We start from the raw sequence: 26,015 nt of genomic DNA, 5'->3' as shown, positions 1-26,015 counted from the left end.
GACTTCGTAGGTATTGTTGTCACTGAGGAGAGTAGTGATCATTGTGTGGTAATCCGTTGTGTTTAGGACCACGGTGCACCTTCCCTTATCTGCTGGTAATATAGTGATGTTGTGGTCTTTGCTCAGGGAAGCGATGGCCTTCTTTTCTTGTAATGTGAGGTTAGACGGAGGGACTTTGGCACTGGAGAGGGTGGCTGAGACCCTCGACCTGGGACTCTCGACCATTTGACCTTAGAACTGAAGAAGCTTCTCGGATGAGAGGTGAAACGTCTTCAAGCAACTTAAAGAAGTCCAGACGCTTTTCTTTCCAAGCTCCTTAGACTTCAACTGCTGTTGTCTGTGGGTCTTTCAGTAACTGAAAAGCATGCTCGATTGAGATGAGATCATGTGACTGACTCTGAGATTGAAGAACGTTTATTTTCTCGAAGAAACTCTTGCTTTGCTTTTGCAGCATACTCTAGGTCATTATCCATTTGCGCTGTGAAGCTTGGTCTGATCGGTTTTGCAGCATTTGGCTGAATCTGAGCAGAAAGCGTAGCCCTGTACACTTCACAATTAATCCTGCTACATTTATCAGCAGTCATGTCATCAATAAACACTGTCTTACTGTCTCCACCACTAACAGATTCTGTGGTTGCTTCAGATCATGAGCTATTTCCCTCCTTCTCCATACTTTTCTCTTCCCATCAGTCTGGTACAAGTCAATTTTAGTTTTATCAGTCCAAAGATTTGAATCAGTTTCCACTTTGCTGTAAACCCACTGTGTTTCTATTCATGAATTTAAAAAATAATGTATCAATATAAGGAGCTAAAACAGATGCAACACCTAAACAGTTACTTCAATGCTTTTGTTAAAGGCCTTGAATAAAAGCTGAAATTCTGCATGTCAATCATATATTGATTACATTATTTGTTTGTAAACACATGGATCTAAGTGTATTAAGAAATTAAAAAGTGACAAACTTTGTTTATGTCTTCCAAGCTATAAAGGATAATTAACACACAACTTAAATAAGGGATATTTGAGCCAAACATGTGGTTGGAGTAACTCCTTTTGATCAGCTGTACCATGAGTCAACCTTTCGCCCACATCTTTGGGAGCTGCATTGCAGACATGTTATAATCTGGATTTGAAGCTCACTGGGAGTTGCAGAAGGAGCAAAACAAATGCATGACTAGCCACTGTAGCTTGTTTACATGGACCATTTGTAAATAAACATAGACTTAGAATTGTAATAATTGCTAATTCTCACAGTGAGTAATGATCTGGAAAAGATCAACACCCTCTTTTGTTTAAGGTACAAACACAAATACAGCAGGCGTGCCCAAACGCTGTTAAAATGCAAGAACCTTTTGAGACAAAGGTTTTTACACCTGATCTCTTTTTATGGGACAGCTACTCCCAATGCAACAATTAATCAAACAATCCTTCTGCTGGTCTTTTACAATGTTCACTTGTTTACAGATACATTTTTTCTCATCTGAAGCTAAAATATTATCCCAAAGAGTACATTCAGAGCTCACCTAGAGGCAGAAAGATTCTCAGCCACTGTTGGTCTAATAATGTAACACAGACTGTCCAAATAACCCTTGAACAGACTGGCAGCAGGTAGACAATGAAGGGAGTCTGTGAAATGTCACAGACAGTAAGAAATTCCTGAACAATGAGCCACTGCTGTGTTAATGAGATCAAACAGGAGATGAGTCGGCAGCTTTTTGTTCCGTGCTGTGATCTACTTATTGACTTACAGAGGTCAGAACGTGAGATCAACCAGCTTGAAAACTGATTAGACCTACTGGAAGATGCACCACATTGATGACATTTCTATGTTCCTCCATGTAAAGATTAAAGATAACTGAACTATCCAACTGGATGATGTTGTCAGAGTGTCTGCTAGTCTGAATAAGTCAGGCTAGACAAAGTGCTGCTTTATTGTGTTACACATGAATATGTCATATGTATCAATCATAGATGAAGTTTAATAAGCTTCTATCAGAGCATGACTTAACCCCTGTTATTCAAGTTAGGAAGCTCAATAAAATGGCTTACTTCTCTGTTTCACATGATATACAACATACTTCAATGATCTGTAGTTCTGTATGTAGATGCTAAGAAATTTAAAAATATAGTAAAAATGAAAGTATAGTCTAACTTAGTTAGATGAAAGATTTATCAGCACGTCAGAAAACATGACGTCTGCATGTCTTTATCAGACCCTTGCATCGTTGTGGAAGAATTTTCGCCCACTCTTCTTTACAGCTTCTTTCATTCGTGCACAGCTCCCTGAAGATCCTGCCAAAGCTTTTCAATCATGTTGAGTACTGGACTTTGACTGGGTTGTTGCGCCACCTTGATTCTTTTCTTTTTCAGTCATTCTGTTGCAGATTTGCTGCTGCTGTGGTATCCAGAGGAGTTCGTGGTCAGCTCAGCGACAGCAAGCTCCGGTTTTCTTGCTGGAAAACAAGCCTAAATAAAGTTTTGTTAAACAAATAATGTGTCATATCCTGGAGATCCTAGAGGGGGATAAAATTATCTTTCAGTTTAACCTTTGGTAGGGTAGCTGAAATAAGTCAAAACATATAGACCAAAACCAAAAGTCCACTACAGAGGAAATAAATGAACAGATTTTAGGAGGATGTGCTGTTGTTCAGTTGAGGTTGTATTTAAATAACCTTAGAACCTGGTATGGAGGAGATTACTTTTAAAAAAATATATAGCAACCTTTCTCACATCACTATATTAAAGCACAGCTGGCACAACACATTTGTGGTGAGGTGTTACCAATAATGGAAACTATGAGTTAATACAAAACCAGTATGAATCAGTGATCAACTTGATATTCAAAGGCATCTATGGATAGATTTCTGAGTGCAGATGTCGCTGTGCAAATACGTCTCGCTGGTGCATAAAGACACGTTTTTATCTCTTTTATGTCTGCGCTAGATGTCTGCACCTTTTTAAACCTCACCTTTGACCATGGGAGGATGAATCTGTGTTTACAGCGAGTGTGCTGGCCTTCACACAAAATGTCGTACATGCCAGTCTTTAAAACAAGAAATTATGGACAAGCTGATCTTTGTTTAGCACTGCTTGAAAGGTTTCATGTGCAATGAACGTTCGTGAGAGTGCAACAGAATAAAGTCAGATTCTGAAACAAAAACAAATGGTGCTGCCATATTTTGTGAGGTGAAATATGGCAAAAGTAGTTGTGGGTGCTTATGAGACTAGTAAGAGACTGAATAAATCTAAAGATGGGCTGAATTTGCAGACAGTCAACTGTGCAAGTTTAGTTCAAGAGCAGACAGTTTAATGCAAGAAAAAGTAATTGCCACCTAAACCTAATAACTGTTTGTGCCATCCTTGGCAGAAAGGAGTGTTTGTGATAACTGCCAATGGGTCTTTCACATGACCGTGGAGGGATTTTGTCCCAGTCTTCTTTGCCTAATTGTTTTAATTCGGGTACATTAGGTTTTTCAGCATAAACATCCTGTTTAAGGTCATGCTAAGGCATCTCAATCAGACTTAAAACCAGACTTTGCTGAAACTACTCCAAAACCTTTTTTTTTTTTTTTTTTTAGCCATTCAGAGGTGCAGTTGGTGGTGTGTTTCTGGTGGTTGTCCTGCTACATAACCCAAGTGTCCTTGACCTTCAGGGCATAAACTTTTCTGGTGGAGAGCAGAAATCATGGTTCCAACAGCTAGTCATCCTGAAGCAGCAAAGCAGCCCAGAACATCACATTACCACCAGCATTTTTGACTAATGGTGTGATGACCTTTTTATGAAATGCTGTGTTAGTTTTACACCACATATAACGGGACTTAAACCTGCCAAAAAGTTCAACTTTTGTCACAGTCCACAGATTATTTTCCCAAAAGTCTTGGGGATATTTTCAGGATGTGTGATGAGCCTTTGTGTTCCTTTTTTGGTCAGCAGTGGTTTTTGCCTCTGTGCTCTCCCATGCATGCCCAGTCTCTTTCTTATTGTTGAATCATGAACATTTATCTTAACCAACCTTAGATGTTGTTCTGGGTTATTTTTTGATCTGTTGGATGAGTCGTCGATGGCTCCTGGAGTAATTTTGGTATGCCAGTCTCTCCATATGTGGATAATGACTCTTTCTGTGGTTCACTGGAGTCCCAAAGCCTTACAAATGTCTTTGTAACTCTTTCCAGACTCATAGATGTCAATTTGTTTTTCAACTTTTTCTTTAGATCATGTGAAGTCAGAAAGTAAAATCAGCTTTCCTGAATAAAAGTGTTTAATCACAGTTATACCATGATTGAACAGAGGGCGAGTAATTTTTTTTTCAGAAGCCAGGTAGGTATGATCACTTTTTTTCCCCTTAATAAATAAAATCATCATTTGAAAAACTAAATTTTGTATTTATGGGGGTTATCTGTGTCTGATGTTAGATTTTGTTTGATGAAATACAACAAACAATACAATACAACAACAAATGTGCAAAAAAACTAAGAAATCTAGAATGGAGAAAATACTTTTTCATAGCTTTTAGGACAACCGTCAAGCCTACAACAAAGCTACCTCTTGCCCTACTTCATTTCCCTGGAAACCCTGGATGGATTTTAGTGAAGAGAATGCTGGAAAAGGGGAAAAACCTGAGGAAAGGAAGAACAATACTAACACAAGCACGGCTCTGAGGAAGACTGCATTACAAATCGGATTTGGCTTCTTTACCTGTTATATTGTAAGTCTTTTTTATTATTAATAAATCATTAGTGTTTTGTGTTCTTGAGCCTCTTTTGTAGTTTGTGTATTTGCCTTCTTGTTAGAAGTCTGCAATCCATTTAACTGTACATATCAATAAAGGAATATTGATTTCAAAACAAATAGAAAATCCATTAAACACCAAGGTGCATTACAGGACAGCTGGGTTGGATTGCATCAGTCATTAGCTGACTTCTTACTAACTGTTTAAAACCTGCTGGATGTCATAGCAATGTGTGTGCAATAAGCACCTTGAATTAACCTATATCTACTCCTTTAAATGATTCATTCAGCACTTAAAGAAACCAAACAACTTCGGCCTAATGTACTTAATTCAGCCCCTCAATAATGAGATTTTAACATAGATCTACACACGATAGAACAGCACGCACTTTCTTTTTGAGTTTTATGCGAGCAGACTCGTTAAAATGACCCAGAAGTTAATGTCTCTCCTTAAACCTTATCTCCTCCTGATCTCCTGTTTTTGCAGAAATGCTCCACCGCAGTAAGTTAAAGTGGTTGAGAGGCGGTGTGCTGACAGTATGGCCCTGTCCTTCGGCTGTATTTCTATAGCTCAGCCCCTCCTCTGCTCGCTCTGGTCGCTGGAGGTTGATGTCACTGGCAGAGTCTTCAGGACAGGACACAAGCTGGTCAGGCAAGGAGCCGCTGATAGAGGGAGAGGAAAAAAGTGGGCGATGTTGCAGCTGGGATCTCGTTTATGGACATTGTGGAAAGGCTGCTGATAGAGACCGGGGAGCTTCTCTTGGTATTTTCAAGCTGAGAGGTTGAGGTAGCTGAGTAGCCGCAGTATTTTTAGCTCACTTCTGAAAGGAATACAAAAATGTCGTCTCCAAGTCCGGGAAAGAGGCGAATGGATACCGACGTGGTGAAACTGTATCCTTTACAGTATATAAACACAAGCTGGTGTTTTTTTTCTTTTTATCTTAATGATCAGCTGTTAGCTTTGTGGTAGTGCTTAATTACATAATTTGCTCTCGATGGGTGCTCTGTAAGTGTGTGTATATATATATATATATATATATATATATATATATATATATGTGAGGTGGCTGGCAGCTGTGTGAGATTGAGAGATTCTGAAAAAAAAGTATGAAGACTTTAACGTTAACAGACAGCTCTGTGTCTCCACCGAGTCTGGACGTTAGCTCGGTTAGCAGAGTGGCGAACAGGACGCTTATTTAACGTTTTTTGAGTGAACTCCACCGCCTGTTGTGAAGCGTTAGCTCGCTGCTACGTTAGCATTATCGTCCTGTTTGTATCGATAGAGAATTAGCAGCGGAAACTGTCGCAATACAACGCTGGCTGCTCACTCTTGTGTTAGCTTTGGACACTGTTAGCGTTAGCCTGATAGCGTCTATAGGTAGCCCACTGGTTTCTAAAATGTGATTCCCACAGGACTGACAGCACACTGGGAAGTCCTGACGAAGGGTTTTGTACGTTTTGGAAACAAATATGTGGAAGGACACGTTCCTTTATTCGTGATTTGGTAGCGTTGACGCCGAGGAAGCTAGCTGTGTAGCATGCTATCACCAAAGAAAGAACAATTAAGGTCGATGTGGAGACGATCTTTGAAAAATGCAGAGCCGACAGCTAACGACCTTTCGCTCTTTAACATCAGAGAACGTAAAACAAGACTTTAATAATTTTTGCTTATTTATTTTTTTAAATTTGTTGTCCAAATGAAAACAATCCTTCTAATTGAAGACAAATCACAAATGGTACACACAGTAGTCACGGATGGCGTATTTGGCACAGATTCTCCAGCAGGATGTGAAGCAAAACTAGTTTAATTTAAGTCTGAATGAAAAAAAAAGGAATACAAACCAAAGTGATCGTGATCTTTATTTTTACATAATTACTCCCCCCCCGCAGTTTTCATTTATCGACCTCTACCTGCGTTTCTTATATTCGTATAAATGCTTGTGTGGTTTAGTAATTGTTTGCAGTGACCTGCTGAAGTTTCTGCTTGAAAGCTTTTTCTGACAGCGTGAGGTTCAACTGTTTTGTTTTTGTCCTGCAGCTACATGCCGCGCTCTCATTGGCCACCTTGTTACCATCCGGAACATGGTAGAGGGCGGGGCTTCTTTCACACAGCTGATCGAGGAACAACAAGCATGCTCTGTGTGTGTTGGGGGGGCAAAGGGTGGGATGTGGGGTCTGGGAGCAGGGACAGGGCTGCACTCACTCACACTCGTCTATCACCTCCACAGACACACACCTCGGGAAGCACATGACTCAGTATTGAACAGCGTTCATTAAAAAACAAAACAAACCGAAAACATCTACTTTTCCATTTAAAGAAATGAGAAGAGTTCCTGTTTATTTATTTATTTTTTTGTTATTGTAAAATAAGTGATTATGTTTTACTTAAAAATGAAAAATAACCATAGGCACCAGGATATTGATGTTTTAACTTCATTATAACCTCATTATATTTTTAGATCCTAATTGTATAATAGAAATAACAGTCAAATTAGTTAGTGAGAATGTAAATAATCATTCCTCGCTGGCCTGCGGGACACAATTTAAAAAGATTATGCTTTAAAAAAATGTTTCTATCTAAGTAAATAAGCAATAAGTCTTTATTACCTTATTTAGCAGAAGTGTGTATTACATGTGGTTTTTGTCTAATGGATAAACAAAACCATTTTATATGCTTCATTTTTTCCTTGTGGTCCAAAAAGTTTTCAACATACATATTTTAGAGGATCTAATAAGTTCTTATTAATGTCAATGCCTTGATTGATTTTAATTAAGTCAACACTTCCTTTCGTTCCTTGAAGCTTGGCCGCATTCATACTATCGTTATTTTAGTATTTTCGTGATAACAGTGAAACTTTTTTGACCTTAGCAGGAGCCACATATAAGGTGTACAGTGGGTTTAATGTTTCATATCACCAATGTTACCTGGTATTAGGAAGTAAGAATGAGGTATTTTGTATGTGGATTGCAGCCTGGTAAATTTTAACCACAGACACTGAATTGTGCCAAAGAGTCACATCTATAAAAAGAGGTGGGGGGGGGGTTACAAAATAAGATTCTTGTGTTTTATTAGCTGAGTGAGATGAGAAATTCAGTATTGGATAATAGGAGTCACTGAGGAAAAACATGTTGGGACCCATCAGGTGTTGCTGCTGTGGATCTCGTTTCACCAGTTCCCAAACAGAGAGCGCCGCAGCAGCAGCGTGTAACAGTAGATGCCTTTCATAGTTTCACGCTGTGTCTTTAAATCAAATATGTAAGACTGAATCACTGTGACAGATTATATCACTCAAAATATACTTCCACATGTGCTGTAGGTGAGGCGATTCTGTATGGCTGGTGTCGGGTTTAATTGTGCCAGTGAAGATGGGACAGATGTGCTTGGTGTGATGAAGAAAACAATTAAAAGAGATAAATAAATCCTTCATATCTTTGTGTCAAAAGGAGCTGATAAGGTGCTCTGCAAGCTTCTGTCCAAATATAGGAATTGCCTTGTGTAATAAATCCTGGTGAGGTTTCTATGGATAACCCTGTAGGGGGTAAAAAAGCACAAGAGAGATGCTCAGCTTTGCTGCACAAGCGTACATCTATAACAGGTTTTATTTATAGGAGCTGTTCCCTCGGATCACATTTAGAGCTTCCCTGTCTTGGTCAGTGGTTTGCGAACCTTTTTTTTTTTTTTTTTCTAAACCACCGACTGCTCTGCTGGATGTTTACAGTCTCTTTGCCTCCTGGCTATTATGCATTCAGGCCGTGTAGCTCTATTTGTGCTTGAGAAATGTAACTAAATTAGCATGTGAACGTCGCCTCGTTCAGATTGTTGGAATGGCGAGGACAGGATTTACGATGAGGTGATGAAACAGGGCGCAACTGTTACTTTTGTGGTTTCTTCCTTTCTGTTTTTCCGTCGTTGTGTCACATTCACACAGTTGCTGAGATTAAACGCACTCCACCTTTCTGCACCGCTGTCAAGACAGCTGACTCAGTCTCTCGCTGTCACCACATGCTGTGATTATTAACTAAGCAGAACGCGTCACAGGCTCGTGTTTGTGCCTTTCTCTGCGCTGAAAGGATGTGTGCAGTAGAAAACTTTCTGCCCTTGCTAGTATCTTTCCATCCTGTCTCACCGTGAGCCTGTTTTCACTTTAGAAGCAGGCTGTTTGTCTGACAGAGGCCGCTGCATTATTGATCTCATTATTACGGCTGATGTTATTGAACCCACGCGTGACCTCTGCCCAGACAAATCCACAGGGAAAGAGGCAGACACAGCGACACAGCAGCCCAGCTGGAAAAATAAACAGAAAACAACCATATGTGATCATGTGTGACTTTTCCAGCTTGTTCGCTGTTGTTTTTTGTTTGTTTGTTTGTTTTTGTTTGTAGCATTTTCCTTAACCCGGCGTCAGCATCGAGAGCAAGCACGAGGTCACCATCCTTAGTGGACTCAATGAGTTTGTGGTCAAGTTTCACGGACCACCTGGAAGTAAGACCCTTGAATTTTCCACAGTGTTAACCAGCTTTTTGTCAGTTCACTTATGTTAAACATATATTAAAAGCTTCATGTGACATGTGGATAATTGATATGTTTTTATTTTAGCGCCATATGAAGGAGGCGTGTGGAAGGTCCGGGTTGACCTGCCTGATAAATACCCCTTCAAATCACCTTCAATAGGTATAAAACATTTGAACTCACCTTGCACTGTTAAAAAAAAAACAAAAAACAGTAGACAACTTAAAAACGTGGAAAAAAAAATCTGCATTTCTTTTTCAGGATTCATGAACAAAATCTTTCATCCCAACATCGATGAAGCGTAAGTAGGACAGATTCAAACATCATTGATCATTTATCCGGTGAACATGGGGAAGATTAAATGCACAGCCTGACGGTTATGTGATAGGAAATTGTTTTAGTACACACACACACTCCTACAGAAAATCATTGGTTCTATCTAATGATTTGTGTGTAGTTTATTCACTGTTTTGTCTTTTTTTTTTTTTTTTAGGTCAGGAACTGTGTGTTTAGATGTCATTAACCAGACGTGGACAGCTCTCTATGGTAGGTACACGCATACTCTGACTGGTGCCAATAAAAACAATGACCGAGCGGCCTGTGCTGCACCTCTGCAGCGCGGTTTCAGGCAGAGCGTCTCGGTTTAATCGGCTTACACTTCAGTGATAACTGCTGCTGGTATTGAGGTCATGCATTGAGCACCGATAGATGGGTCAGGTCTCGAGACTAAGAGGTCTTTACACACACTCGGCTGCAGTGGAGTTGTCTTTTATGTGAGAGTGTAAATAAACTCAAAGTTTAAGTCAACTGTTTCATTCATGGACACAAGGTACATTTCTTTTTTTCAGCCTGCTCGTGATCCACAGCTGTCTTTGTTTTCTAGAAGTGCTGTATGTGTGAAAACACCTCTATATGTGTTTGAGTGTTTTGCGTGGGTGCTGTAACACCGGTGTGATGACAACTCCACATAGATAATAATCTTAAGCTGTAACTGACTCAACATCTACACAAATGGAAGGTTACAGTCAGTAGCCCCCAGTTGAGGCATTATCATTGTAGCATTTCAGTGACGTCTTTGTGCCACCTTAATACTGATTATACTGGCTTTCAGCATGTATATTTAATGGATGTTCTCACTGAGAACAGTGCTTGCTTAATTATGTATCTGAGTGTAGTTTTAGCCTGACGAACTGAAAGAGGCTATCACGGTGATATAATAAGATATTAAATTAGCCAAAAACTGGTGTTAAATCTTCAGTCTGTCCTAAAGCTTCATTGGCTGCTCTAAAAATACTTCCTGATGATGATAGAATCGTAATATAGGGTGCTGCGATGTGACCTTTTGACCTTTTTCTTTAAATTGCACAAGCTGGTGACAGTAGCTCCTGTTCTGCTCTGAAGCCTTGGAGTAAAAAGCCTGAAGTTCTCCACCTGTGGCAGGTTCTGGTTGGAGAACTCACAGCACTTCTACAGAGCAGAACAGAGACTGCCGTCACTGCCTGCAGTTGGCGTTTGTCCGATCAAGTGGAAACAGAGAAAGAGCTGGTTTGCATTGAGTGCTGTAACAACAACAACGACCTGACCAGCCTGCCTGCAGGGAAACGTTACACGGGAAGCTCCAGAACTACCTGGTTAACAGCAACTGAACTTTCAAAATAAGAGCCAGGGTATTGTCCTGTAGTGGCCACTTTGGACAAATGAAAAAATAAATTGCAAAATATTATAGGTAAAGACTTTTTTGTAGGAAACACTGTAATTTAATATCCATATAACTTATATGTGGTTGGTTTAGTAGATTAGTAAATGAGGAAAATGCCTCACCCTGTGCAGTGCTGTATGTACAGTGAGCTGAACGCTGCTATAAAGGTCATTAAAGGCTGAGCAGTTCCTTCGGTGTCATCCACTCACAGTTTGAAGTGAAGGTTGGTTATAACCAGAGAGGAAACAGCTCTGTGAAGTGAACTTTTCTTTGCAAGGGAGACCCCTAGTGGGCGTTTTTATAGGTGCACACATAATGGACGGACTGCTTCAAATAAAGTCTGATTTAGATTTCTTCTGTGAATCTTTGTAGCACGTACAGCCTAACCTATGCAAGTAGCTGATGGAATTATCAGCATTTAAGACTCTACATGTGCTAATTACCTTGTAGTAATTTCCTCTTGTTTTATACTTGGTCCAAAGCATTTTTTAATTGTTATTTTTTGCTCCTGGGAGTCAGTCAGTGGTCTTGAACAGGCCAATCAGAATAGTTGTGCTGCACTGATGTGACGTGTAGTTACATTTCCAGGGAGGTTAAACACAGAAGCATAGACGAGCACTAGTGAGGAGTGCTCGTGCATGTTGTTGGCGTTTCTCTGCAGCTTTGTTGTTTTCTGGACTGACTGTAATTTTTCTCCCCACATCCACCAGACCTCACCAACATCTTTGAGTCGTTCCTCCCTCAGCTGCTCGCCTACCCCAACCCCATCGATCCTCTGAACGGGGATGCAGCCGCCATGTACCTGCACCGGCCAGAGGATTATAAACACAAAATCAAAGGTAGTGTGCGCACACATGATTGAAAACACAAATGTTCATACAGCGCTGTAACATCAAACTATGAATTTTATACCCAAAATGTCAGATTTGTACGTCAACCTGCACCAGATTTTCCAAGATTTTGTATTTAAAATCATATTTTATCAATGCTTAGCCTGAAAATGTGCACGGAATGGGTTTGTGCCACGTTTGTCATCATCAAGTCTGCTCGACTTGTGCGTCTCTTTCAGAGTACATCCAGAAGTACGCCACGGAGGAGGCGCTAAAGGAGCAGGAGGAAGGAGGAGGCGACTCATCTTCTGAGAGCTCCATGTCAGACTTTTCGGAGGACGAGGCTCAGGATATGGAGTTGTAGTGAAGGTGGAGCAGCCTTCACCTCACAGCAGACTGTCATTTCCTAAAAAGAGCAGAAACTCAGTACTATATTCATATTTAAACAAGACAATTTTTTTACAGCAACACAAGGATTTTTATCGCTACACGAGGATTTGCAGTATGATTGCAGAATATTCACTCTTACTTAGGAATTCATTGCCACCTGCCCTTCCTTCCTCCTTCATCTTCCTCCTCCTCCTCCTCTTCTTCTTCTTCTCCTCCTCCTCCTTCGTCCCAAGGCCCAGTTTAGACCGGGTTGATTTTGTTGATCTTTTGTGGCTCGAGCCGACGTTTTCACATTGGTCTGACCGCCGAAACTGAGCTGTGAGGCCGGCAGAGGAGGAGAGCCATCAGCACAAAACTAGACTGTGTACCACAGGCCTCACCTCGCCACCTTTCGTTCTAACACGCTCAAGTTTTTTTTTTTTTTTTTTTGTCAAGAGGCATTTTTTCCTCGCCGACAGAAGACTGCCAGGAGGACATCCATGATTCAGAGCAGTCTCTGCTTCTAAGGAGAGAGGAATCCTGTTTTTTTTTTTGTTTTTTTTTCCTTCCTTTTTTTCCCCTAAGTTACCTGTGCCCCATCTTCATCTTTTTGACACTGCCACGATGAGGAGTTGCCATTAAAAGCATCACTTTGAAGGAGCAGAAGGCCACAAGCGTGCGGTCATGTGTACAGACCTGTGCCCTCTGTGCAACCTGCAGGCACGTCACACACTTAACAAGCAAGCGGCACATCAACCATGAGCCGCACAAAACACCACAGCATGTGCGTGTCTTGGTGTGTGTGTGTGTGTGTGCGTGTGTGTGCATGCATGAATGTAATCCATTGATAATCTGTGTTGTTTTGGCGCCCCGGCTCCCCCTCCGATGCTCAGCAGAAACCAGAAGAGGAGGTTCAATAATCCCGACACCCCTTTTGTTCAGCACCCATCTCCTTCTCCTCTTCCTCCTCCTCTTCCTCTCCGTTTTAGGAAAGCGTTTGTCATTCTCTGAGTATCTTTGTATATTGTGGCATGACACAGTTAAAGTTTGTGTAGGGCTTTGTGGAGCTGTATCGCTATAGACACGAAGGGGACGCCTCTGTGAGTGAGCCCGCGCTCGACACGCGTTATCCGGGTTTTCTCGGTGAATCGTCGGACTTCTTAACTTTGCCTATTGCTTGTGTTGAACTATAATAGGTGTTTGACTTGCGTAGGGATAGTTAGTTTTTCGCGGGTGGTGAATCCTATCATAATGTATGGTTTAATACTTACACACTAGTTTAAAAAGACTTCTTGTCCTGATGAAGACGGGGAGAATTGAACGTCTTTGGAGGCGTGTTGCAGCCCTGCTCCTCTGCACCCCCCCTTTTTTTTTCCTCTTACATAAACATCTCAATCAAAAGCGATTTCTGCTGCCAGACAGAAGCGCTGTTTCCCGTTTACTTTTTCATGCTGTTGGTGGCCTGTTTTCCGAAAAATGGTGGGACCAAAATCTAATGAATCTTACAGGCTGTAGTGTCATGCCCCCCCCCCCCCCCCCCCCCCCCCCCCAAAAAAAAGGGGGGACCAGCTGAAACTGGGTTATGGATAAAGAGTGAAGTTGAGTAGATAAAAGTTCCTCAAATGGTCAAACTCTCAAGTGGTGAATCTCAGATTAGTTTAAACTTCAATTTGGACACAACACTCTTCATAATCTTCTTCTTCTTCTTGAGAGGACACTTTCAGTGTTTTTCCTGCTTTATGAAAAGCTTTATGTGCCTGCTAGCATTAGTGTGGAGGAGGTGTTACCAGAGCTGTGATGGCACCCTGATCTGAAGTCTGACACTTGTTTGTAACCTGTGCTCGTTGCATTACAGATCAGTTTGCTGTTTTGTTTTTCCCTGTGAAAGAAAACCAAATTAGAGTCGTATCACCATCAAAAGGAGCCATTTCTCTTTTTTGAATCAAAAATTCAATGAATTTAAAAAAAAAAAAGAAGGAAAAAAAGATCAGTTTCTTTCGTGGTGTCTTGCAAGAGGGTGATACCTTAATTAAGGTGGTAAAAACTGCATGTCAGACTTCTTCTTGATGTGGTGATTTAAAAAAAAAAAAAAGGTGAGAATTGCTCTAATTAGGCTCGATAACCAAATATATGAGGGTGTTGGTCTTAAGATGACATGATGTCACAGTTGGTTTTCATTTGCAACAGAAAGCAAACCACTTGTTGTTTGTCAGCCTCTGGATTCCTTGTTGTGTTATGTATTTTACTGGAACGCATATATTTGATGCCTAAATTTGTTTGAATGTGTATTTTTATTTTTTGTTTGTTTTTAAAATAATTTTTTTTAGTTTCCTATGCCCTGTTTCCAGGATACAGTTCAAGATATCCCAAAATTTTAAAAGGCAAAAAATGAATATATGTGCTTCCCTTGTAACTTGAAGAAAGAAATAAACAAAAAAAATTATATACAGTGTGATTTATTTTTTTTATTTTTTCTTTAATGCTTCTGTGGATGGTAGTTTTAACGTCTTGATGCTCTAAATCTCCAAAAGTTGATTCTGTTCATCTGGACGTAGCGTTTTGTGGGAGAAACGTTTCGTCACTCATCCAAGTGACTTCTTCAGTCTCAGCTGACTGCAGGTTTTCCCCAGTCTTATAAACAGTACATTTGCATAATGCCCACTGAAGTAGTTGTTGATCAGCGGTTGCTGATCAATGGTTGATCAATGATCATGAGAATTTGCATAATTATGATGAAGGAACTGACCTCCCAGCCCATTGTTCCCTCAGTGGGCTGGTTTCAGTCATTATGCAAATGTACTGTTTATAAGATGCAATGGGAGTACAGCTGTGACCTCTGTGTGTGGAAAAACTTGCTGAGATTTCATCCAGACTGTTAAAGGATCAGGGAAGATCAGGTCAACAGCTGATGAAACAGTGTTTCAAAAGTGGAAACAAGTGCCAGAATTTGTGTTTGTTACTGTGGCACTAAAATTTTTTGAAATGATCCAACTTGGCGAACACTTAAAGTTTAGGAAAAAGTATTTTACTGCAGCATCTCTGAGTTACAAAAAAAAAAAACTATATTAAAGTGAAACTAGTAACTAGACTGGTGCTTACACTACCAGTCAAATGTTTGGACACACCTTCTCATTTAATGTTTAATTTTCATGACTATTTACATTGTAGATTCTCACCAAAGGCATCAAAACTATGAATGAACATACATGGGATTATGTAGTAAACAAAAGTGTTAAATAACTCAAAACCTGTTTTATATTTTAGATTCTTCCAAATAACTAGCCTTATATTAACCTGAAAACAGATTCAAGTTTATCTCATTATTTCACGCATCAAGTTTGTTACAAGTACACAATTATTTCATTTATTGCTCCATCTTACTCATGTGAGAAACAGATGTCAGAAAAATCATTAATGTTGCTTGTTGGGTTCACAATCCATCCATTTATTTACTCATTAGGTAATCGCTTTTTGCACGTTTAATTAAATTCTGACCAATACTCTGGGAGGAATAACGATTCTTGTGAACTGTGGACAGCTGGACAACAGAACCTTCACCATGGCATGAGCTAAAAAACTGCTGCATTAAAGTTCACAGCATAAACGCTGTACTGCAGATCAGTGTGTGAATATAAACCATAAAACACCTCAAACTGTGGTATGTGACTTCATTTACAACCTCAATAAATTCCAGAGAACCAATTGCTTTGAAAATGAGTGCTTGCATGCTTCTGAAACAGCTTTCAGTGTGCTCATATGCAAAACACAAAAAAACCCCTATGAACTTGCATGAGATGAGCACTTGCAGAGTCCACCATTATACTGTTTTTCACAGAAGTACGTTTCTTAAACCATTGACAAATACGTAAAGGCATTTGCTGTGGAAAGGCAAACAGTAAAATTGGAATTTAAGAATTACAACAATCAATGTTGATAAGAATCTTCTGAATGACTTCAAATGTGTACCTAAGCTCCTCTGGATATTCTATGTTGAGGGCAAAAATAAGATCCATCAGCATGGCAACGGCACACGGGACATCATTCAGGTCAGACAGGATTACTGCATCCTCAAGACAACCAACACATCAATGATGTCTTCTTCTTTTACCATCACAGTGCCAAATTCCATCCCCTTGATTCAATATGTCTTCATTGTCTGTGGGCTGTAGAAGATTTCGAGGACAGAAAAACTAAGCCTTTAGCACTTACCATCCTTGTGCTTAAATGGTTGCATCTTTAGGTGAGCCTAAAGGGAAAAAAAAAGTCTGGGGTTTCATCTGACATTAAAGTGTAAACCTTTAACAAATCTTTCTTGCATGTTAATTCAAATTATTCTGGTTGATTTAAAATGTCTCTTGACATTATTTTATTTTTTATTACCCCTCAGCTGTAAAAGGCGGACTAACATAAATAGCTAGTTTTAGCTTTGGAGCGTACTGACCAAAAGTCAATAAGTGGGCCAAAGCAGTGGATCAAATGAGGGTAGTGTTCCAGGAAAATGATGTTAAGTTTAAGAGCCCAATTTTCATGCCCATTGCCCCCAACAGTTTCACATACAAGTATTTGAAATTGAAATTTTCCGTGGACAGTTAGTTTTGTCAGAAAATTTAGAGGGGAAGCATTTTATTAAGTAAAGTATGTAAATGTAAAGTATTTCTTTCTAATAACATTTTTCAAACACAATCAGAGCTCCAAAGGTTCAATACTTTCTAAAACATCATGTCAAAAGTACCTTATACAATGAAAGTAAGACAACCTGCTGAATACACATTTATTTTTCACCCTGTCAGCACTTTGCATTTTCACATTTTGTCTGAGCTTTGAAACACTGACATTATACGACTCTTTGGTTCTCAGTGAAAATGACCCACTTTGCAGGGGACAAACAGATCCGACAAAATTTATCAACATTAAATGACTCCTGAAAACCGACAAAGGAATGTGCTCCTAAATGATCAGATAACACATACAACACTGTACCCATAACACTGGTTCCCAGTTGTAGGTCTCCCAGAAGTGGGTTTACAATCTTCTGTTATTGCCTCTTGTCAATACCGTCATCCTTATTTAACAATCCTTGCAGAATTTTTAGAACTGGGCCATAAACAGTTCTAAATATATTCAACTGGGTCTACAACACCAAATTTGTCTCTGAAATAGGACAACCTTTTCTGTTCTGATCCTAGACATCCACTCTCTAAAATGCAGCAAAGTTAAGTGTCGTGGGTGATATCTAAAACCTGCAGCACACTGGCCCTTGAGGCCTGGAGTTGGACACCCCAGAGCTAAGGCAACTGTCTCATTAAAATTACACAACAAGCATTTTAGTTTAAAGCCAGCAAGTCTGTTACATACTCCTTCTGTGACCCCGTGATCCCCCAAATTGATCTGCAGAGCTTTTTTTTTAGATCTGAAACACTGCTCAGAGTCTGTGTAAATGCAGGGCAGTGGACAGTTTCCTCCCTAATGTCTGTGACTGTTAATGTAATGTTCAACGACTTAACACCTCATCCCCAAAACGAACTTAGCATTTCACTCCATTGGAAAAAAAATCCCCCACAACACCAAGTTTTCCAATATAAACTATAAAACCAGAAGGAAAATATATCAGCTATAATTATGTATTATTACACCATACAGGTGTGTGTGCACATAGTTTTCTGACCGATACAAACAATGTTATTTTTGTTACAGCACAGGGGATGCAGTAAGCCAAATAACACAACAAATCAGAGAAACACACCCCGCGGCTGATGCAGTTTACCATGCCAAAAGTCATTGCCTGATACTAATGCTTTATTGCTACAGGTCTTTTATTATGAAAGAATTTGTTTATACTGACCACAAGAGTTAAAAAAATAAGTTAAAGTGGAGCTGTTATTCATCAACTATTTCAGGGAGAGATATAATTCCCAAGTTTTATTATAGCAAGAAATCCAAACACTGGAGGACTTCTTTCCCAGAGGATCCCATTTTAAAACCTGGCCTAAATAACACGTACGCATATTACCTGATTATTGCAACTTTGAAGAAAAACGCCCAACCGTGACTATTAAAATGCTCACAAGTTACACCAACATAACCCAAGGGGAGAATATGCATCAATTATTTGGGCGAAAATGAAGGAAAATATTTATTAAAACTTTTCCACATTATTTCTGAAACATAGGAGAGCAAGACATGAGGGAAATGAGTAGGTAACAGGAGCTGGTTAGTTGCAGACCACACAGTTTATCTCATAAAAACTAATTTAATGCTGTTCTGTAGACCACATAGTCTTACTCCTCAATGCACTCTGGTAGAGGCAGTAAATAACAGAAGTGATTAGATAAGGGTGAAAAAGGGGACAACAAGAATAGCAGTCCTACCAAGAAAGATATTTTAGGACCCAGTCAGTTATTGGATACATTGCTGAAATGAACGTCCACCAAATTATAACAGCCTGTGAACTTAAAAGACATTTTAAGAACACAGAAAGAAGCCATAATAGTTAGCCGAGTTAGCCTGTTAATATCATATTAATTTCTTTCTTTCTTTAATCCGGACTGCACTCCACCTATTGGTGACCTAGGGTCTGGGCTGAAAATCTGTAATTACAACCCTGCATCCCTATTAGCAATGTCCTGTTGACTCACCAGCTAAAACATTTATATTTTCCTCATCTTCATTTTTCAGCTGCGAAGGGACTTCATCAAAAAAGAGTAAAAGTTAGAGTGCATGTGCCATTTTTGGTAGTTATATCCATCTCTAAAAGATTTTGAATATGAAGTTATCTGTTTTACAGTGAAGTTCGGTTGTAACAATAGGTGTGGATAAAAAGAGCCACAGTCTGGCTTGGAATAACAGGTGAGTATTTAGACTTGGCACAAGGATTATCAGTGAAAATCAGCTAGACAGAAATTCCGTACAGCCTCTGCAGTGAAGCAGGGAGGAGATGATGGAGTTGCATCAGCGAACTCATCAAAATAGTGAAAATGCTGGCTGTCATGAATGAAGCTCAGCGTCAGAGGTTTATTCCAGTTTATTCCAATCCTGGGATTGAGACTGTTTTCTAAAAGAGAGGTGATCATTTACACCTGTGCCGTTATTAGAAACATGAGCTGACCCAATATGCACTCTGTCACTCCTCTGTTATCCCTATTATATAAAATTTAATTCTTTATGTTCTGTAAAGTCTTGAGGTTTAATAAAAATGGTCTTATTTTGGAAGAAGCGTCTCACACAGAATAACCATTATAGCGTGTGTACCTCCTGTGTCCACTGGATGGCAGTAAACGTTGACGTGTCTTCACAAAAGAGCACAAAAAGAATTCATTTTTATTATTTTTATGTAACTTTGGAGGTTTATTCTTTAAACGGATAAGTATGACGAAAGCTATTAAAATACCTCTGCATGTATATATATAAATATATGTTCCGTTTTTATATTTTATTGCTGTTTTATGTCATTGCACTAGCGGCACTGGGAAGTCTTGTGACACTTGAATGTGGGGGAAATCACAAGCGTAAAAGACAGCTAATAAAATGATTGATGGCTGATTTCCTTTTCGATGCTTCAGGTTCAGGGAGTTATTAACTCCTGTGTCTACTGCTTGTATAAGGTGAAGCTTGAGAAAGTGTCGCTTTTGCAGATAAACAGACTTGATCTTAACCATTACCCCGGGAATTCGGCTAAAATACCTCATCATATATACACGTTAAGCCCGAAAAACTACAAACTTGGAGGTATTCTTTTTTTATCCGATCATTTTAAGCTTTTCAAATTAAAGACGAAAACAAATACCCGAAGATGGTCCGTGTGTGTGTTGAGGAGATGCTCTGTAGACTAAGACCGAGCGTATAAGGATCCTATGAAATATTCATCGGTGTTCGGACAAGTAGCTCGCTTCTGAGCTTATTCTGGTTTCCAGTTCCTACATCGGTTTAGTTTGGGCGCTTTACCACACGCAGTATTACGCAGGTTATTTTGTTATGAATTTATTTCCTATTGAAATGTGTTACATAAACAAACAAACAAACCAACAATAAACAAAAATGAATAGTTTGATGAACTATTCAATTCTGGTCCTCGATTCTGGGGGATGGATTACGCAAATTTGACTAAACTGATCCTTCTGTTCATAATCCCGGTTTGCAAATGTTGCTAAAAGGGGGGGAAGCAGGTAATTATAACAGTAAAGTAGTAAAGTTAGGTTAGTTAGTTCAGGGTAATCTGAGCAGCAGGGGGAGAAGGAGAAGGAGGAGATGCTGCTGACCGGCTGGGCATCCTTCATAATGTATGGAGAGGACAAAGGGCGCACGGGTGGATTTCAGCCTCAACTTTGACAGAGCCGTAACCCAAACCTGTCTTATCCCACTCCAGTGGACTCACGTCAGCTGAAAGGATGATGACTCTTTTTCCACTTGCAATCTGTCTAATAATCACCGACAGCAGGTAAATGAGCTCTGGAGGGACATCTGCGTGCTGGTATAAAACAAGGAGTAGGGGAGGCCTGGGTTAGGAGACACTTTCGGACCTGTGCCGGGATGAGAGGAACTTGAGGCCTGGCTGCGGCGGTGAGCCACACCCGCTGGATGCTGGTAGGTCTGATTGCAGATATCACGACGGTTGGAGTTTTATCGGACACTTGAAGGTAAATAAGAGCCAAAAAATACTAGTTTTTCTTGTTTGCTTTATATCTTAATTATACAACGAAGCTTTTGTTCCTTTGTGGTTTGTTTTTTAACCACAACACATATTTTGTTAAAGTAAATATGGGCAGTGTTGGATTACTAGTCCTGCTTGACCTCATCATTCCCACTGCAGTGCGCGTCCAGTGCGTAAAAGGCGCAGGGGAAATTTTCCGTAGACCTGCGTGTGAAGGCGGCAGAAGGAAAGGGAGGAGGGCATAATGGATTACTATACTGCTACTGAGTTAAGATGCTTACCAACTAATTACCTGTCCACTAGAAAATCCTCTGCTGCCCCAAACAAGCAAGGAGCCGCGAGGGATGGAGACGTGGAGCCCAGGAGAATAAACGGATTCCGTTTGGACTCTGAAGGCTGAAGAAGTACAAAGAAAGTCCATCACATGCTGCCCAGTCGGGAAATTTTGTCATCTTCATTGCAGTTTAAAGATATTTTGAAAATATTCTACTCCTGGATTGCTTTGAAGGGTGGGTTCAGCGAAGAAGCTTCTTCAGTTTTTCTAACTGATGGGGTTTTGAGCGCTATAAGGATACTACATGATCAAGGTAAGGAGCAATGTCCAGCGCAGGATTTTAATAGGCAGAGTGAAAGAAATAAAAAACAAAACAAAACGGGGAACTACAGTCTGTAGTCAAGTTGAAAATGACAAGTTAATGATTTTTTTCCTCCAGATTACTGCAAATTTCATGATGTAAAGATGTGAGCATTTTGCATAAAGACACAGTTATAACACAAGGCTCAGTGGACTTAGCTTTCATTGTGGTCTGATTATAAAAACATGAATGCATTTTATTCCATTTATAAAAAATTATAGCTTCCATCAGGTCTTTTGGAAATGTGTGACCTAATAATTATTATTGTTCAGTTGTGAGATCCAAACTAAAAACAACCAGCTAAACAGAGTAACTTCGGATGTTTTGATCTCTCTCTCTCTCTCTCTCTCTCTCACTCAAGCTTTTTACAGTATCGATCTCTCCCGGAAACGGGAATATGAGCCCTGCTTTGGGACCCATTGAAAGCATCTCAAAAATCACTTAGCACATCATTCCCTACAGCCAGAATCAATCCGAGCAGCAGACCTTCAGACCGTGTTCAGGAAGGCTCTCATGGAGGCCATAAATGCAGTGCCAAAACACCCCCCCTTCAGCTATCCAGTGCTAACATTTAGAGCTCAAAGACAGTGGGTGAACTGGGATAAACAGCCCGATCCAGTAGCCCAGCAGCAGATGGCATAGCTGGATTTACTCGCTATCCTGTGAGCTATAAACAAAACAGAGATGAGGGAAGGACACTACTGATTCTGATAGAGACTCTGCATGGGACTGCAAAACCACTGGGACCAAAACACAAAACTTCAAAAGGTTAGTGGTAGCTTCACAGAAAAGACACGGAGGTCCAGTCAGGATTCACACTTGTGCTGTTGCTCTATTGCAGAATAGTCAGACTTCACTTCCTTCTCCTCCTGTTCTGTGTATGGCACTGGTAGAATTCACTGTCACAGCACACTATCAGTGAATTACCATAGGGCCATAAACAGAGTAGAGACAGAACCACACAGTCTACGTTGGTGTCCTCATTCTGATTCTGAAGTTTGTGATTGATGGATCTACTCTCGACCTCATGCCAAGTCTTCTTTGCCCATTTTGGCACTAGCACATTTTTGCTTTGTTTCTCCTCTTTTGAGCAATCATGTGTGGTGCCAATATAGGATGAGACAGACGTGCAGCTTTTCAGATTAAAGGAATCCAAACTTTTTTCTGATGCCTCCTGTGTACTATCTTTGTGCAACAGTGAGAACCACAGAGAGAGGAGAGGGAGGGACGGGGAGGGTGAACTGTGGATCTCATCGATTGGGTCGTCTATCTCAGATGTCGCTGGTTGCCATGGAGGCTTTATCTCTGAGACGCTGCTCCGTGTAACAGATCTGGTGGTGGTTACCGGTGCACTCTCCCACAGTGTTTGGCAATGGTAGAACTCACTCTGGTGAGTTGGAAGGATCCGGTGGTTCTAGACTTGCCAACAACTGACTGAGAGCTTTTGCCCATTCACCCTCCACCAGGGGACTCACTGCAGGACAAGGTGATTGAAAAAGGGTCATAACCTTTGTTTTATTTAATCCTGGTGTCAAAAAAGGTCAGCAGGTTCAGATGTCGCTTGTGTGAGTGACTGCAGCCGGAGCAGCATGGGGTTAAAACTGATGATCCCCCCTGAGCGTTCTTGCAGTCTCAGAACACTTTAGAAATCTGCTAGGATGGAGAAAATTTCCAATATTTGGAAGGAACAAGACACAAAGACAAACACTTCTCAAGTCCACCCAGTCTGCCTCTAAACCACCTAGAGCTGCGATGCCTCTCAGAGTTTTCTTGGACACGGTTTGTCGATCACAGTATCTAACTCTTCTGTAATCTCAGGCCTTAAACACTCAAAGTACGAACCAAAGGACACTTTGATTATCAGGCCGTGACACAATAATCCATGTGCAGACCATTAAGCTTTGAACTGACTATCATCTGCCCTGATTAAGAAATCAGCAGTGCTCGTTTGTCTGAAAGGAGCAGCTGTAAATAGCCATAGCTGCAAATCTACAATGTTGTATTAACAGCAGCAGCAGATACAGAAGCTCTGCTGATGGTGCTACCTGATCTTTCTCAGTCAGGAAAGAACTGAAGTGAAGTGGTGCAAAATGATGTTAAACTGAGGCTAGATGCATTTTGTTAGCTCCACAGGGTTTTAACTATCTTTGAGGGCTTGCAGTAAAATCCTCAGTTCTACTTCCGGGAAGTTAAAGAGACAAAAGATGATGCTTACAATCTGCAGTTTAACATACAATGCACATAGTGATAGTGACGTTTGATATGTACACTTTCTGAGACCTCTGCATGTTAAAATAAAGAGTTTATATTTCTGAAATTATGATTTTTTGGGAGACTTTCAAGGAATAATCGAACCTTTATGTAGAGATAGCATGTTTAAACAGTTAAATAAATGTGCAAAACATAAAACAGGTGTTTTACAGCTCGGAAAATTCCAATAAAATGTATCTAAAATCTGTTACTAAATAAAATTTGTCTTTAAATTTTTCCATCATTAAACGTTAATGTAGATTTCAGTGTTTCTATAATTTAAGTATGCAGATGTACAAAAAAGATTTAGCTAAACACCTGAATTTGAATAAAAATGAAGTCAAAACCAGGAAGCACACGTGGTTTAAGAATGATGTGGAGAAAAGTGAAAAATCTGTGTTCTTAATTTAACACGTCCATAAAGTAGCTTAAGGTTACACTGAAGTACAGTGCATTCATAAAAGGACAAAACATATAGCTGGCAGGGCTTCATCTGTGCAGCACCGTCGGAGCAACGAGCGGCTGATGTATGTTCATCATGTTTCAGTCCGAATGCCGTGAGAGTCCATTATGGCCGACTGCAGAGGACCTGAGGTTAAGTGGTGCCAGCAGAGAGAGGAAGGAGGGAGGCCGACACGCTGACAGCTGGTACGAGTGATTAGACCGTGCAGTGATGCAGGGAAGGCATCAAAGCTCTTTAGGGAGAATCCCTTAGTGGGAGGAGACAATGATACACACACACACACACACACACACACACACACACACACACACACACACACACACACACACACACACACACACACACACACACATACAGAGAGAGAGGAATGAAATCCTGATACACAACTTCCTGGTTGCTAAAACTGCTTACAAACTGAGCTTACCACATCCAACAGCATAGGCTGCACTGACCATCTGTCTTCTGCAGATGCATCACCAACCAATGGATTATCAGCAGCTCTGCCCTAGGACACACACCCCTCTTTCACACACATACTAACCCCCCTCTGACTACGAGAGTCTGGTAATACAACAGAATGAGTGGTATCATTAGATTAGATTGGGTGTGGATGTTATGGAAGGATCTCCTCATTAATCACACACACTAATGGCAGTTTAATAGCTGTTGTCTCAACTGCTTCTTTCCGTTGTACATCACTGTGCAGCTCCTCTGTTACAATAAAGGTGTTTTAATCTCAACAGGATGGTACGTGTTGATTCATTTGAGATTATCTCACAATACAAACGACCAAAAAATGCTTGAGGAAGTCAAAGAAAAGCTGGGATTTGGAAGCAAAACTTGTTTTCGGGTTAATTTTATTGTTACAGTATCAGAGTATTAGATGTTTGAGGTTAATGTGTAAAATGATTTGTTTTGATAATCAGAAATAAAGGAGCAAACACAGCATTGTGAACTTTAGTCTGCTGCCATAAAGAATCGTATTATATAGTTAAAGAAGTATAGAGGCCATGCACTGGTATAAACACACACGCGTACAAAGAGGGAGACTGGATTACAATAATCCAGGGACTGGGGGTATTTTTAGGACTCCATGACCAGAGGCAGACACTTGAGGAAAACAGATAATCACTGTCATATGACCAGCTGGATTTTCTTGATATACAGTTAATTAAATAGCATCTGCAAGGAACACATGTAGAGCGCATGATGTCAGTACAAAATTATTTTAACTGCCTCAAATTATCTCAGGGAAAGAGGTTGTTAACCCATCTAACTCCCCAGAACTTTAATAACAGAACCAAATAGTGTATTTATTGGTTTTCTGATTGAGCCGATTAGTTTAAATTTAAATTCATGCGACCTCATATTGTATTAGTTTACGCCTAACACAGGGGTGTCAAATATTTTGCCGGTGCTTTTATAAATTTTATTTTCATACTGAAAAAGGCCTCCCCCATGGCCATTCATACCACACAAAATGTATTAACTAATAGATAAACAATAAAATGACAGAAAAGGTTTTTTTTTATTTACAGTCTATTAAAGAAATTTGTTTTTTACAATGAATCCACATTAAAAAAAATCTGCAAATCAACAAAACTTTTATGTGTTATAATTACAGGACAGATTGAGCAACAAACTACATATAGTTTATATATGGTTATATATGTTATATAAGAACAAGTCCATTTACCATTGACCTTTCCAGCCATGCTTCTAATCTAGCTGGAAAGCAACATAACCCAACTTTAAGGCAGTCTACAGTAAATATTTGCTTTTTATCTTCCAACAAAGGCTTTTGTAAATGGCAGTGCAAATGTTTACATCTCCCATTCGTTATTTCCTCTAGGTCTACACCTGTGGGAACGGGAGGCAGAGC

General features: G+C 40.0%; 1 protein-coding gene and 1 long non-coding RNA gene across 3 annotated transcripts; both read left to right on the top strand.

Moving 5' to 3' along the window:
- The first annotated feature begins 5,298 nt into the window (after window positions 1-5,298).
- LOC134631496 (ubiquitin-conjugating enzyme E2 H-like) lies at window positions 5,299-14,554 on the top strand. Its single transcript, XM_063479898.1, has 7 exons — window positions 5,299-5,621; window positions 9,137-9,213; window positions 9,328-9,402; window positions 9,502-9,541; window positions 9,734-9,786; window positions 11,650-11,778; window positions 12,009-14,554. Exons 1-7 carry the CDS (start codon window positions 5,569-5,571, stop codon window positions 12,131-12,133), a joined length of 552 nt encoding a protein of 183 aa, XP_063335968.1. The 5' UTR covers window positions 5,299-5,568; the 3' UTR covers window positions 12,134-14,554.
- A 6,047-nt stretch (window positions 14,555-20,601) lies between these two features.
- On the top strand, window positions 20,602-24,873 carry LOC134631495 (uncharacterized). Of its 2 annotated transcripts, none has more exons than XR_010094404.1 (3): window positions 20,602-20,718; window positions 21,089-21,372; window positions 24,218-24,873. It is a non-coding gene; the product is annotated as an uncharacterized LOC134631495 (long non-coding RNA). The 2 variants fall into 2 exon arrangements; XR_010094405.1 differs by having other exon boundaries at window positions 20,654-20,771.
- Window positions 24,874-26,015: the final 1,142 nt, after the last annotated feature.

The sequence above is a fragment of the Pelmatolapia mariae genome, linkage group LG7 (assembly GCF_036321145.2).
Source record: "Pelmatolapia mariae isolate MD_Pm_ZW linkage group LG7, Pm_UMD_F_2, whole genome shotgun sequence".
NCBI classification, from domain to species: domain Eukaryota; kingdom Metazoa; phylum Chordata; class Actinopteri; order Cichliformes; family Cichlidae; genus Pelmatolapia; species Pelmatolapia mariae.
Note: the sequence above shows the minus strand (reverse complement) of the source record. Positions and strands in the feature narration are given on the sequence as shown.

Coding starts and splice junctions, on each gene's coding strand:
- LOC134631496 (XM_063479898.1), top strand. CDS start 5,569: ATGTCGTCTCCAAGTCCGGGAAAGAGGCGAATGGATACCGACGTGGTG. Junction 9,403..9,501: donor CTTCAAATCACCTTCAATAG/GTATAAAACATT, acceptor TTTCTTTTTCAG/GATTCATGAACAAAATCTTT. Junction 9,542..9,733: donor CATCCCAACATCGATGAAGC/GTAAGTAGGACA, acceptor TTTTTTTTTTAG/GTCAGGAACTGTGTGTTTAG.